The sequence below is a fragment of the Sphaerodactylus townsendi genome, linkage group LG08 (assembly GCF_021028975.2).
Source record: "Sphaerodactylus townsendi isolate TG3544 linkage group LG08, MPM_Stown_v2.3, whole genome shotgun sequence".
In the NCBI taxonomy this organism is placed as follows: Eukaryota; Metazoa; Chordata; class Lepidosauria; order Squamata; family Sphaerodactylidae; genus Sphaerodactylus; species Sphaerodactylus townsendi.
Genome location: NC_059432.1, coordinates 81555848 through 81570438, shown reverse-complemented (window position 1 = coordinate 81570438; position 14591 = coordinate 81555848). Strand labels below are relative to the sequence as shown.

Genomic DNA, 14591 nt, shown 5'->3' with positions numbered 1-14591 from the left:
TTGCCCAGGCTTGGACTCACCTGAAAGCCATTCCCTTTCAACTTTGTCAGCAAAGTTGTTTAGGATTGAGCTTCAAAGGTTCCCAAATACAACTTTGTGATTAGGGGGATTTCAAAAACCTGCTCCTTTTCAACGAGGAGACGAAATCTTTGGGACTGAAGGGCACGTGTGACCAAGAAGAACCCCTGGAGTATTCTGCGATGAGGATCCAAGGGTTCGTGTGCCACCCATTGTCCCCTGCCTCGTGGGGTGGTGGTCGGTGGTCGGGTCCTGGTGTCAGAAGTCGGTGACTCCCACGTGGCCCAGCCAGATTCCTTCTCCTCCCATATGGGGGCGGGCGGGTCTGAAAAGGAGGACGACAAGCCGGCTGGGCGACAGAGGGCAGGACTGGAAGGAAGAAGAGGTGTGCCAAAGCCGGGCAGCCAGGAGTGCGCCAAAACTAGTGGAGCGCCCACTTGCCTCTCCTCCTCTCCGTCGCTGCAGCCCTCCAGCTCCCGCCATGGCTGCGAATTCGCTGCTGCGGGTTCCTCCGAGGTAAGAACTTGGGCGCGATCCTCTCCTCCGATCCTTTCCTCCAGGTTTGCCAGGCTCCTCGCTTGGGGCGTCTGGCCGGCAGCACCCGACGAGGGGGAGCCGCGGCGCGGGGAGTTCGAGATGCTGCCGCTGCCCAGTTCTCGGTGGCGAGCAGCTGAGCTCTGCTCCCCGGAGGAGGCTCGTCGCCTGCTGTCCATCAGCACAGGCTGAGGCGGGTTGGGGTTGTGCCCCCTCCCATTCCCATTCCCATTCCCGGCTGAAGTGTTCAAGTGCTTCAGACTTTATTCAAGGATACTTTGCCCGGAAGGTGTTTGGAGGCCGGTGGGGGAGACCCGCTGCCAAGGGGGACGGTAAGGTCTCCGGGTGTTTACGGGACACAGCGCAGGAAGGAAGGAGAGGAAGGAGTGCATTGGAAGCATGGGTGGGAATGAGGTTTAAAGAAGAAATAGGGGTGTTTAAAGGATCGGCCATCTTCTTAGGTAAAAAGCTACCCAATACCGACCTCGATCTTTCGTCTTGCCAGCACTGAGAAGCGGATTTTTTTCATGTTCTGCTTCCTAAGAATGATCGTTGCCATTATTTATTTATTTACTGAAATACCCTACCGGATGATGCCAGGGAAATCTCTCTGCATAAACCTGTTAGTTTATCCTGCCGCCTAGATAAAGATGAGGATGAGAGAAATAGAGGAGAAAGCTGCTTTTGAGAGGATCTTGGGGAAAAAATGCAGTTATTGACCGTAAGGCACGTGGAAATGGAGAAGGGGCAGCAGGTTAAGCGGAGCTATTGAGCAAAGCAATCCCATCGTTGTTACATGTAGTGCTTTGTGGGGAGGGGGATGTGTCACAATCTATTAAGGAGGGTGAGCACTACTGGAAATGAATAATGTCTGAAAATTGGCTAATCCATTAAATTTGTGCTCAGCAACGTTGTCCGATCTTCTAGCAAATTGTTTCAATTAATGGGGGTTACCTTTTTCCTGGATGGTGGGAATGCTTGCCTAATATTGATGTACATTTCTGTAACCCTGATGTAAAATGAAACAGGTGAGAAGACGAAGGACATGTCATCAGATTCCCCATGTCTTTGAAGTACAATATTAAATATGTACAGCTGACATTTCTCTAACTAGAATTTCTAACATACCACTCTGATTCTTCATGGCATTTTTTATTTTGCATATAAAGAATGAGGAGTGATTTCTGTTTAAAAAACATCTCATCTTACTTGCTTATGACTTGGTTGCATTGAGTTCTGGTACCACACATATTCCATTAAGTGTGAAGGGCACTGCAGCAAGATGTTCATAGAGATTTAAGGCATTTCATAGTTTCTTACGGCTTGTGAAAAATGGAGCAGGTTCAAGTGAGCTATTTGAGTCAACATTAGATCGATCTGGACAGAAGTCCATTTCAGGTAGCCAGCTCAAGGTTGACTCAGCCTTCCATCCTTGTGAGGTTGGTAAAAAGAGTACCCAGCTTGCTGAGCGTAAAGTGTAGATGACTGTGAAAGGCAATGGCAAACCACCCCATAAACAATAGTCTGCCTAGTAAACCTTGTGATGTGACATCACCCCATGGGTCAGTAATGAGTTGGTGCTTGCTCAGGGGACTACCTTTACCTTTATTTTTTCTCCTGAAATATTTTATATAAATCATTTGCAGGAGCACAGAGGAGGAATTCTGAAACATTAACCTGTTTCAGAATGTGTCTGTCATGTATTTTTGTTCAATGCGGTGGGAATTCATATTTTTGGAGTGGCCTACATCCATCTCCATCTGACCTAAATACATGCGTTGTGAACACTGCAAGGAATGATGGCTTCGTAGCATTCTAACATAATAGTTTTGTTTCTTTCCCTTTCTGCTAATACATCTCATCAAACATGAAAATTATTATACAAGGTTAAGTGATGCCTTAGAGGAGCAGTTAAAAATAAACACGTTTCAAGACCCTTTGTTCCTTCTTAATGGTCAACATCTGTCTCATTTAGATATATCGTAACTCAATGAACAGATGGCAAATACAGAAGACCATAACTGTCTGCACTCCACAAAACATGCCTCATGTCAAAACAGCATATACATTCAAACTGATGTGCTCTGTGTGTGCAAAGCTGATAATGGAAGCATGAAATGTAGTTGTGGTAGGCTTCCGCTCTTTGCTTGTCAGTGTGGTGTAGCTTTCAGTTTTGATTTTTTAAAAGGCACAATTTTAGAGTGTCAGTTTTTCATAGTGGTTAGAGCATTGGGCTAGGAACTGAGAGACTCATTTGCAAATCCCCACTTTGGCATGGAAGCTTCCTGGATGACCATGGGCCAATCACACACACATACACACAACCTAACCGATGTCACAGGGTTGTTGTGAGGATAAAATAGAAGAGAGGAGAACTGCTTTGAGAGCTACTTTGAGTTCCCATTGGGGACCAAGGTAGGATATAAATGAAGAAATTTCGATCTTTGTTCACTCATCATCTACACGATTTTTATTTAGAAATAATTTAGAGGATTATAATAAGCTTTGCAACCAACATTAATAATAATAAACAGTGGGAAAGCAATGAGAAGTGCCTAGGGAGATACTAAGCAAGCTTCGCTTTTATATATTTGAAAGAAAATGTCACCATAAATTGCTGATCTTGATGATAGGACACATCAACAGAATAGATAACTTTTCTCCCTCTTTGAGACTGTCAAGGTTCCTTCACACATTACATGTGCCATGAGGCCCTGAGCAGTTATCAGCTCATTGATGCATATACATGTCTGTTCTGTCAGTGTACGCATATTTCAAATAATTTGTTTCCATCACGCATTATGGCTCGTCTAGAATGTGTACCACTTGTACTGTATATGCATTACAAACATAACGTGAGCATCTGACTACTTCTGCTCAAACTGTGAAGGACTTCACTCACATTTAGCAAGCTACCCTTTTTGAATTCAAGGTAATAGGTGCCAAAACTTAATACATGGAGTTAGATCTCTCTAATGTCCATAAATATGTTTAATATCAGTGTGGACTAATTCCTTCAAAATCACTCATGACAAGCGGCATTTTTTTATCAGGTTTCTGGAATTTTGCTTAAACATGGCTTCTTTATAATGTAGTTTTACCTGTAAACTTTATAATGTAGTTTTACCTGTAAACTGAATATTGAATTCAGCCACATCTGAGTTTTATCATTCTCTGCACTTGCTACCATGGGGAAAAACACTGCTCTTTACAAGGCAGTCCTGTGTAAAAAAAACCAGTGGGCTTAGACTGGAATAACTCTGCTCAGGAGTCTATTGATTTTTTCCTGCTGTCCTGTCGACAATGTAATTGCAATGTAAGCCATAAAAACAAAAGTGTTACAAATGATATTGCAACAGATAGCCATAAAGACTTAATACCTTTTTGAATGATGATTCTGAGTAGCTATAAAAAGGTATTGGTGGTATAATGAATTCACAGTTCAATGCAGTATTTGGGTTTAAGTGAGTTAGGGTCAGATTCTAAGATTTGCTGTGGCAGCCAATAAATGTGCGGCCTGTGGTGCATAATCTGGTTCATAACCCAAAGAGAATGCAGGATGTTGACTAGTGTCCATCACTAGAAGGTCAGTTCTACCTGCAATTGTACCTTCAAGCTCTGGGCCAGTTCAGATATGATGGACTCACAATACTCACTTGTTCATGCCAGCTGCTTGTCAGTAATATTTAACTAGAATGTGTGAAGGTAATCAATAATTCTGTAGCTGGCCATCCTGGTAAAAACAACAATCTTCTATCAGCAAGGATGGCTAAAGTGCCATGTACAGTGAAATTCTATGCAAAGTTTACTCCTGGCTAAGTCCCTTGATTTCAGCCAGTTAAAGCTGGAATAATTCTGTCTTGGATTGCACTGTAAATCATGGGCTTGCAAGCTCTGGTAAATGGACCTTTGCACAGCATCTCATAAATCAAACATAATGATGTAGTGTTTTAGTTCTTTTTTTCACAACATGAACTATGAGAGCAATTTGTTATGAAACTGATTAATCATAGGCAAAAAACGTGCAGCCTGTTGTTAGGCTAGAGGAGGTAAATCAAGCCATTGATCATTTGCTTGAGGACCAATGGATGTTAAATGGGAACCTTTTCCCTTCTGGTGTCATTCCTGTAATTGAAGTTAATCCTCTAGTTTAAAACTTGCTAATTTGTAATGTAGATAATTTATGAGACTACCTGATTTAGATGTATGTTTACAATGAGAAAAGCACAATGCCCACAAGCAAGCAACGTATCAAATTGTTCGTTGACATGGGGCACTGGAGAGGAAAGGAAAGATGGAACTCAGCTGTATTAGACTAGTGGACCATGTAGTTCAGCATGAAGTCTCACACAGTGGCTAGCCTACTGTCCTGGAGGGCCAACAAATGGTATAGAAGTCTTCTTTTGATGTTGTCTCCTAACACTGGTTTTCAGAGGTTTGCTGGATCTAAATATTGTGGTTCCTTTGGGTCACTGTGGTTAGTAGCCATTGATGCATCTATCCTCTATAAATCGGCTTTCACCCCTTTAAGGTCCCTTGTGTAGAGAAGTATCATAGTTTTCAGCTACTTTGTTCTGGATGTTTTTCTTTCTAAGTGGACAGTCCCTCTTCTACAGTCAGGGAGCTGAAGATGAGAATGCAAGATAATTATTTTCACAAGGCCACATGCATCTCCACATCAAGTATCATTTGCCTGTGTGGATTAAGTCAAAAGAGAAAAGGGTTGCAAGATCCCTATGGAAGGATTCCATGGAAGGATTCTCAGGGATAGGGACCATGCACAGTGATAAATGTGCATGATAGATACTATTTGCATATATGACAATGATAAGTTGTGAAGGGGATATACTGAATACAAAGAGTGCTGGGCCAACCAGAGTCAAATCTTTGTGCTTTGTTGAGCCACAAGATTTTTATGGAGCAGGGCCAGACAGGCAAGATGGATGTTAATGTGTAAGAACTGATATTGTGTATTATCTAAAGGTATGAACTCTGGGGGTCCAGTTCAAATGTGACCAATGTTTTTTTTAGTCCTTGAACTCAGTTCTCTCTCCCTACAGCCACACAGCAGCTGCAGGGGGATATCTGTTTAAAAATAAAGGAGAACCCACTTGAGGTGACACATGTGACATAAAGGGAGAAGGGGCTCTTGCCTTCTCCTGGAGGCGACTCCGGGTATCCTGGATGGGTTTCCCACCCCTTCCTCAGGGAGGCAGGAACTAAATCTTGTTACTTCTTGTGGAAGGCTGGGCATCCATCTTAGGCTCCAGTATTTTTCCTGCCTCATCAGGGAGAGCAGGTTCTTACTGGCCTCTTTAGCCAGTATAGGTTCTTTCGTGTCTTCTTTGCTGTTTTTGTGTCAGTTTGTTGGTGTTTGTCCCTTGTGCTTCCTGCTTGTAAGTAGGATGAGGAGCAGCCAAAAATTAATCCCAGTGTCATTTCTGATAGAGAAAAGGCATAGAAGGAAGGCAAAGGCCACTCCTTCCCCTGCTCCCACCATAGTTCTTAGCTCAGTCAAGCTTTTAAATAGCATGACCTCTCAGCTTCTCTGCGCCGGTTACAGAGAAAGAAAGTCAAATCTGGGAAACTCAGACTCAACTCTCAAAAATGTAACACCTAGTATGGCTCTCAGATTGAAATTTGTCGTGATTTCTGCGGGGTTGGGGGAGTGAGGATGAGAGCAGAAAACGCAGACCTTCCACAGCAGCCTCCTCTGAAGCATGGCAATATTAACAGTGATGTACTTCACAATGCTGTTGTAACAATTACGGAAATAACGTGTGAAATGTTTTGAGTGTTCTCAAGTGCTATATTGGTGCTAAGGATTATTTTTCTAGTTTGGGTTTTAAAGTCATTTTATTAAGCCAGTTTAATCCACTGCATCTAGCTGGTTGACACAATGTTCTGGGTTCCACTTGGAAGCCAGATAACATAATTTTAAGATTAAGATGTTATGTGACAATAGTTCTGTATGCTCTGGCCCCGGCCTGGTGGAACGCTCTCCCTCCGGCTGTCCGGGCCCTGCGGGACCTTGGTGAGTTCTGCAGGACCTGTAAGACGGAGCTGTTCCTCCGGGCCTTTGGAGGTACCGGCCGCTGATGTGGTGCCCCCCCCCCTGTTTGGCTCCTTGTTTGGTCCTCTTTTGACCCTGACATCTGGGTCACTGGTCATCTACCGAGGCCCCCATGCCTCCCTCTGGGGGGGAGGGAATTTTGAAATTAGGATGTTGGACCCACTCTTATTTCATTTTCCTGATAATTATTAATTACTGCTGCTTTTAATGTTTTAACTATTCTGTACTGTTGCTTTTGTTTGTTGTGCACCACCCAGAGCCCTTCGGGGATGGGGCGGTATAAAAGCCTCAGAAATAAATAAAATAAATTAAAATAAATATGCTACCTGCTTGTAAAATTAGTGTGTGGGGATTGTTGGGTGTGATTCACCCTTTTGTGGAATTTTGCTCATGGACATATTTTCTTAAACATCAAACAAATGCAAAAGACATGCAGTTAGTTTTTTATTTCAAGGGGTATTGCTTTGTTTTCCTCTATTGGCTCTGCATATCATTCAAACACTTAAGATACATTTTTCCTGCCTGTTTCCATGCATAACCAGACCACCTTTATGCATGGATGGCAACCCAGATGTTATCATGGAATGTAACAGTGCAAACAAGTTGTTGAAACACCTTTTTTCCAAGATTTTTTTGAATGGGTTCACAAAACACAAAATTAAAAAATCCTAGGATATGACTCCTCATACCGTATAAGCCAAGTTTTTCAGCCCTGTTTTAAGGTTGAAAAATGCCCCCTTGGCTTATACAGGAGTCCTGCTTACCAGCCGGCACTTCAGGCCTCTGCCGAGGCTGGGGGCGTGGCCCGGACGGCCTCCCTGGGGCTGCACAAGCCGCTTGTTTCTGCCCTCCTCGGAGGCTGAAGGGGAACCCTGGCTGGCTGGGCTTCCTCAAACCCTGGGAGGCAGAGGGAGCTCCTTATTTGGGCAGTGACTCCCCCTGATGTCATTGCCCAAATAAGGAGCTCCCTCTGCCTCCCTGCTTCCCACCTTAGGCTTATACGGGAGTCAATACGGTTCCCCAGGTTTTGGTAGTAAAATTAGGTGCCTCAGCTTATACATGAGTTGGCTTATACACGAGTTTATACGGTACTTCTTAGTAGCTGCCACCACCCTCTTTTACAGTCCAAAGAGACAGAAGCCAAGGAGCAAGCTTCCAATTTTCTTGGGATTAAAGTCAAGAAAGTCACCCCTGCAAGGTAAACCACTTGCAGTGTGAGTTTCACAAGTCAATTAACTTGGTAGATGTAGTCATGTGAGCCTAGTTAATGAAATTAGATTGAAGCCTTTTGAAGACAAAACACTACAAAATATGATTAAAGTAGTTTATTAAAACTGTGCAAAAATATTCCAATAAGAACAGGCAGTGAAGATTTAAAACAGCAAATGCTAAACCACGAAGGACTAACTATGCAGTAAATAGCATTGATTCAAAATACAGATGTTAACATTCCAGCTGAAGTCCTCCAGGATTCAAAAGGCCACTTTTTCTAAGTACCAGCACTTGAGACAACATGTCTGAGCAGCCAGAAATTACAAGGTCAAAATTGTGAATCATAGAGCCATGGTGAAGCACCAAGAATGCACAAAATTATGCTGAAAATCTTAAACTTTATGACCAGGGGGTCTGAATTGACTGAGACTATTGACCAATCAGATCTGTGGCTGGTGATCTAAGATAATCACATGATAACCCTGTTACTAGCTGGATAACCCAGTGGGTCAGAGTGAGATAAAATGGTAGGGTTTATCTGTAAGCTAAATGCACCCATTTTGCATGGTTGAGAAGGCGATAAAATAATCCGCTAATTAATTGGAATGTGGCTCCTCTGTTCTTGATTTTGGAGATGTAGGGAGTCAGGACAGAGTCTTCCTCCCAGCAGCTGGGTTCTTATCTCTGTTGCAAAAGGTCATGGCTTTGCTGAATCACAAGCGGCACAGTTATTTTCCATTCGTAAACTTTCATTGTAGGACTGAATCCTGAACCAATGTTTGAAAGAACAAGGAAACTGCTTAGAGGGACTCAGTTTCATGACAACAAATTAGCCACATTTGAGATGTCTCATAGAGAAAATGAGTGTATTTTTTCAAATCACAGGTATATATTGCGCCACCAAAGGTTCCATAAACCTGCCCTTACTGCTTGCCTGAAAATATACTATAATTACACAAAACAAGTTTACTACATTTTACTTGTACCCTGGAGAAATTATATATGATTACTTAACAATCAGTGTATGGCAGGTCTGTAAAATTTATTATTCCCAGGCTCAATGACGTTTATAGCTCAATAAACTCACTCTTAATTGATTGCCTGGGTGACAAAAATAATTGAACTATCATGTATCTGCAGATTGGTTGGTAGACAGCTTAGCTTGCTGGATCACAAATTGGGAAGGTTTGTTAAATACACAAGTTAGTTTCCTCCTGTTACCCTTACTAAAATAGAAAGACAATGGCCCTTTCTGCGCAACACAAATAAAACATCTTGAGAACATGAAGAACAGTGTTCTGGGGAGGAACTCTGCACAGCTTTGTTCCCAAAATGTCCTCTGGACATTTTATTTCAGCTCAACCCTGGTTTTTTTAAATCGCTAAAATAGTGTCCTTCTTTCTGAAGTCAACTTACAGTCATCTCCTGCTTGTTGTGCGGAGCTCAGGAGACGACTTATTTGTCCCACCTAGTAAAGCTCTCACTTTCATGTTTGCTGGTGCCCACCATTTTCTGCCACTTGAATCCTCCCTTGAGCTGGCTATTTGCTGAACTTGCCCTGGGATGTTTGCTCTGCCTGCCTCTCACACAGGCTTCTTTTCAGTAAATAAACTACATGAATCAATTCAACTGTACCTGCCAATTCTGGCAATATGTAGTTTTTCTGTGTGTTTTTAAAATTCAGTGCGCTATTATCAAAGATATGAACGCACGATATGAGAATCACAACCAGTGGAAATGAATAGGTGATAATCAGAAGAGATTTCTTGCCCACTGAATGACTCCATTAGCCAGGGCTTAACTTGCACCAAGGTTCCTGAGCTTGTAACCTGTACCTGTTTTCAGTGCCAGTGTTCAGTGATGATTAAAGGAGAAACATAATGTATGGAGTACTTTCCTCTCACCCATGAGTCTGCTCTAACATCTTGGATCTGAGAGGAGGTATTCCAGGTTGGAAAAAAGTACCCCTTGCAAAGGAGATGGTAAAGAGGTATGTGTCATGCAGGTTATAATGGAGGAAGGAAGGACCGAAATATTATTGTCTTGTCTCTAGGTAAATAATATCATTTTAATATAGTAGAACTGTCAGGCAATAGTTATGAGAGGCTATTTTTCTGGGGTAATAGCCTATGAAATCAAATTGATAGCAAGTTATATGTTTGAAATTTGACTTTATAGTTTAAGGCCAGAATTGTAGGTGGTGATAGAAATAATATCTCATTTGCCTAGGAGCACGTATATCTTCTAAGTGCAAATTAGAGGCAGATGTTCAATACCCTTTTGTCTTGTAGTTGCATTTTAATGACCTCTGGTTTCAGTAAGTGATGTCAGCAGTTTTGTTGAAGGCTTTCACAGCCAGATTCAACTGGTTGTTGTAGGTTTTCCGAGCTGTGTGGCTGGGGTCTGGTAGATTTTGTTCCCAACGTTTCACCTGCATCTGTGGCTGGCATCTTCAGAGGTGTATCCCAGAGAGAAGTCTGTTACACACTGTGTCCAGCAAGAAAGGAATGTTTAGTGGGGTATATATTGTCCATGTCCCAGAGTGAGGAACCAATCAGTAAGTGTTTGGGTGGCACTTGCTATGCAAAGGTGTGGTTAACTGCATTGTATTGCGGGTGGGGTTTTCAGTCGATTTACATTAGTATTCACATTTGCATTCCCTGCAGCAGCAACAGTATTAGTGAATGCAGATCCTGTGTCTGGGTGCAGTCCATAACCTAGCATGCCCTTGGCCTTTGATTCTGGTGTTTTTAAGTACTGGTAGCCAAGTTTTGGTAATTCTCAGAGTCTCTTCCTTCTTTTTGAAGTTGTCTGGGTGTTTGTGGATTTCAATGGCCTTCCTGTGTAGCCTGACATAGTAACCGTCCGAGTTGTCCAGAATTTCAGTGTTTTCAAATAAAATGTTATATCCAGTTTTGTTTAGGACATGTTCTGCTACAGCAGATTGAAATCCACAAACACCCAGACAACTTCAACAAGAAGGAAGAGACTCTGAGAATTAACAAAACTTGGCTACCAGTACTTTAAAACACCAGAATCAAAGGCCAAGGGCATGTTAGGTTCATGGACAATGGACTACACCCAGACACAGGATTTGCATTCACTAATACTGCTGCTGCAGGGAATTCAAATGTGAATACTGTTGCTGCTGCAGGGAATGCAAATTTAATTGGACTGAAAGCCCCACCCACAATACAATGTTAACCACACCTTTGCATAGTCAGTTCCACCCAAATACTTACTGATTGGTTTCCCACCCTGGGACATGGGCTATATATACCCCACTAAACATTCCTTTCTTACTGGATGCAGTGTGTAACAGACTTCTCTCTGGGATACACCTCTGAAGATGCCAACCACATTTGCAGGCGAAATGTTAGGAACAAGATAGACCATGGCCACACAGCCCAGAAAACCCACAACCATCAGCAATTGTAATTTCTTTAAAAATGAATGTAAGAGCAATGCCTTTTAAAATCCCTTGGTCATTCTACAGAGACAATTCCTGTACTGTGTTATATTTGAATCTAGCTCTATGTTCTTTCCATTATGTTTTAGTGTACAAGGAATTATTTGATACTAAGCTTACTGGGTCTCCTTGGGACCTCCCAACAAACCTCGACATTGCCCTCTAGCACCTGAACAGCAGGCACAAGAAAATGATGGCAAATGATGGGCTGTACGTGGCATGCGGCACTCCTTCTAATGAAAGCTGGAAGTGATCTTAGGATTTGTAGAAAAAGTTAAGATTTTAACACAAAGATTTTGTAAATCCTAAAGCATGCAATGATGTCGCTTTCATTTTTTAATAAAAGTGATATCAGTGCTCTTGTGGGATGCTGATATGTGAGTCCCTGCCCTCAAAGTGCTGCTGAGGGTAGCTGGCATGTATCGACCCTGTTGATACATGCATGTTGTTAGTGTGATGCACCAATTTAATCTGCCATAGTCTCCTAAAGAAGAGTTTCGCATTAGAAGATTAAGGCTGATGCATATTGTTCAAGGAATGCAACTGGTGAGTTATACAACTTCAACTAGTGTAAGAATATATTGGTACGTAGGCCACTGGGCTTCTTTCAAGGGGTACTAGCAAATTGCAAATGCAGTTGTAAACCATTCCAATTTGTTTATTTGATGTCAGTTTTTCAAAGATTGCTTCTGAAATTGTGATGCCTGAAATATGTGTAGTCAGAGTTGTTACCAATAATAAATATAGTTTAATTTGTAGATTTTGGTCCAATGGGTTATGACTCAGAATAATTAATGATAGTTAAAACTAGCGAACAGTGAGACATAGAATTGGTTGGCAGAGAGTTGTATTCCTCCTTACTAGGCCAAATGTTTTTCTTGGAAGGTTTGTTTGATAGGTTTTGCTCATGATCTGTGCACCATGTTTGGGTGTCAGTGTAATTTCCTGTCCCCATCAGATTGGCTACGAACTACCACCACCATCCTGGAGTAAAACATATTGCCTGTAGTCATATGTACTGTGCAGCTTGTGTTAGTCATCTGGAGGTGCTTGTGGTACACAGTAGGCGGAATTCTGTAGGCTGATGTGGGGATCTGATTAACAGTTGGTTCAGCCTTGAAGTTCCATTAGACATCCAGGGCATTCTTTTAGCCATTAATCCATGCTCTGTAATTTACAAACATTTTGTATGCATAATGGGCAGTTACCAATATTCTATATCTAAAGCATGAAAGTGAAACAGAAATAGGGGAGCTGGTTTTTCTGAATACTTGTTGTTTGGTTGGGGGGTAGAACTAGTAACCTATTGGCATATACTTCTTCATTCTGCTCATTCTGCTTAGCAGTTTTAAAACGGTAGATCAGCATTTCTACAAGTTTTATATTTGAATGAAATCTGAGTGCTAACACAACCTCATTCAATAATACCATGTGGCTTGCCAGAGACTGCACACATTGGGTGCTTCTTACGTTAGAATTCTCAGGTGTTTCATTCTGTTTGTAAGAATCACAGTAGTTCCAATTTCTGCATTGGACTGGGTTATGTTTTAAGGGACACAGATCTTGATATAAGTTCTGTATGTCTGTTAAGTCAGAAAAATTTCTTAACAGGCTCTTAACTCTGATGTAAAGCACATACCTTTCCCTCCCTACCTCTGTTTTTCTTAATCTATCAACATTTTAATATTTATTTATTGGTTTGATTGATTGATGATTATTTATTTATTTATTTATTATTAAACTTATATACCGCCCACCCCTGAAGGGCTCTGGGCGGTGTACAGATAAAATACTTAAAAGTCATTAAAACAATTAAAACAGAAGTAATTTTTTTTAAAAGTCAACACAACAAAAATGTAATGTTGGATGGCAACCTGTAAAAAACCCCAAGCCCCCTGGGAGGGGACCAGGGACCATAGATCGTGGCCCGCAAAGATAGTATACAGAGGGGTAGCTGGGGTAGCGGGGGCAGCAATCAGCGGCCAGCCCCCCCCCCCAAAGTCCTGCCCTGGCAGCGGGAGGAACAGTGTTCCACCAAGTAGGGGTCAAGGCTGTAAAGGCCCTGGCCCAGGTGGAGGTCAGCCACATCATTGAGGGGCTGGGGACCACCAGCAAATTTGCCTCTGCAGATCACAGAGGCCAAATTGGGACATATGAGGGAGACAGTCCCTAAGATATGAGGGCCCCAGGCTGTGAAGGGCCTTAAAGGTCAACAGCAATACCTTGAAGGTGATCTGGTGTTCCACTGGAAGTCAATGCAGCTGGCGCAACACAGGAGAGATATGATCCCCAATTGAACCACCTGTGAGCAGTTGCGCCGCCGCATGCTGGATCAGTTTCAATTTCCGGATCAATGGCAAGGGAAGGCCTGCATAGAGTGAGTTGCAATAATCCAATTGGAGGTCACCATGGCATGGATCACTGTGGCTAGGTCAACCTGAGAGAGGTAGCGGGTCAGCTGCTGAACCTGGCGAAGATGGAAAAAAACTACCCGGGTTACCTGGGCCACCTGGGTCCCCATAAAAAGAGATATGTCCACGTGGACCCCCAGGTTCCGGGCCAGGGAGGTCACTGATAAAGCAACCTCCTTCAGCACCGGAGGCTGGAAACCCTCAATCCCCCCCCAACCCACCCACAGGATCTCTGTCTTCGATGGATTCAGCTTTAACCTGTTCTGCCTCAACCAACCAGTGACCATTTCCAAACAATGCTGTAATGCAACAGGGGCAGCCATCATCCCCCCCTCATCAACATAATGAGCTGAGTGTCATCAGCAGATTGATGACAGGTCAGCCCATGACTCCACACCAACTGAGCAAGGGGTCGCGTATAGATGTTAAATAAGAGCGGGGACAGCAGGGCCCCCTGAAGCACTCCATAGTGCAGTGGGCAACTCTGGGAGGCCCTATCCCCACACCACACTTGCTGACTCTGCTCCTGGAGAAACAAGGCGATCCACTGCAAGACAGTGCCCCGGCAGAGGCCAGGCGGTGGTCAAAAGGTCATGATCGACCACATCAAACACTGCGGTAAGTTCTATTAATACCAGCAGTGCCAATCGGCCCTGGTCAAGCTGCATGTGCAGTGTATCTGTGATGGCAGTGAGGACGGTCTTCAAGAACAGGCTGAACTACCCTGTTTCTCTGAAATAAGACATCCCCTGAGAATAAGATATAGTAGAGGTTTTGCTGAAGTGCTAAGTATAAAACATCCCCCAAAAGTAAGACGTAGCAAAGTTTTTTTTGGAAGCATGCCTGTCAAACAGAACACTAGAGCATGCAGCTG

At 43.0% G+C, this 14591-nt stretch overlaps 1 protein-coding gene across 4 annotated transcripts in view; it reads left to right on the top strand.

The window, feature by feature from the left end:
- The first annotated feature begins 312 nt into the window (after positions 1–312).
- The window catches only part of LOC125437867 (SPHK1 interactor, AKAP domain containing), a 94213-nt gene continuing 79934 nt past the window's right edge, over positions 313–14591 (top strand). For 3 of the 4 annotated variants that reach the window (XM_048505897.1, XM_048505896.1, XM_048505895.1), the window contains exon 1: positions 374–534. In XM_048505897.1, coding sequence (XP_048361854.1) covers positions 500–534 — 35 coding nt within the window. In that variant the 5' untranslated portion in view covers positions 374–499. Of the gene's footprint in view, positions 535–14591 lie in introns of all 4 variants that reach the window. The other variant, XM_048505894.1, reaches the window with a different exon arrangement.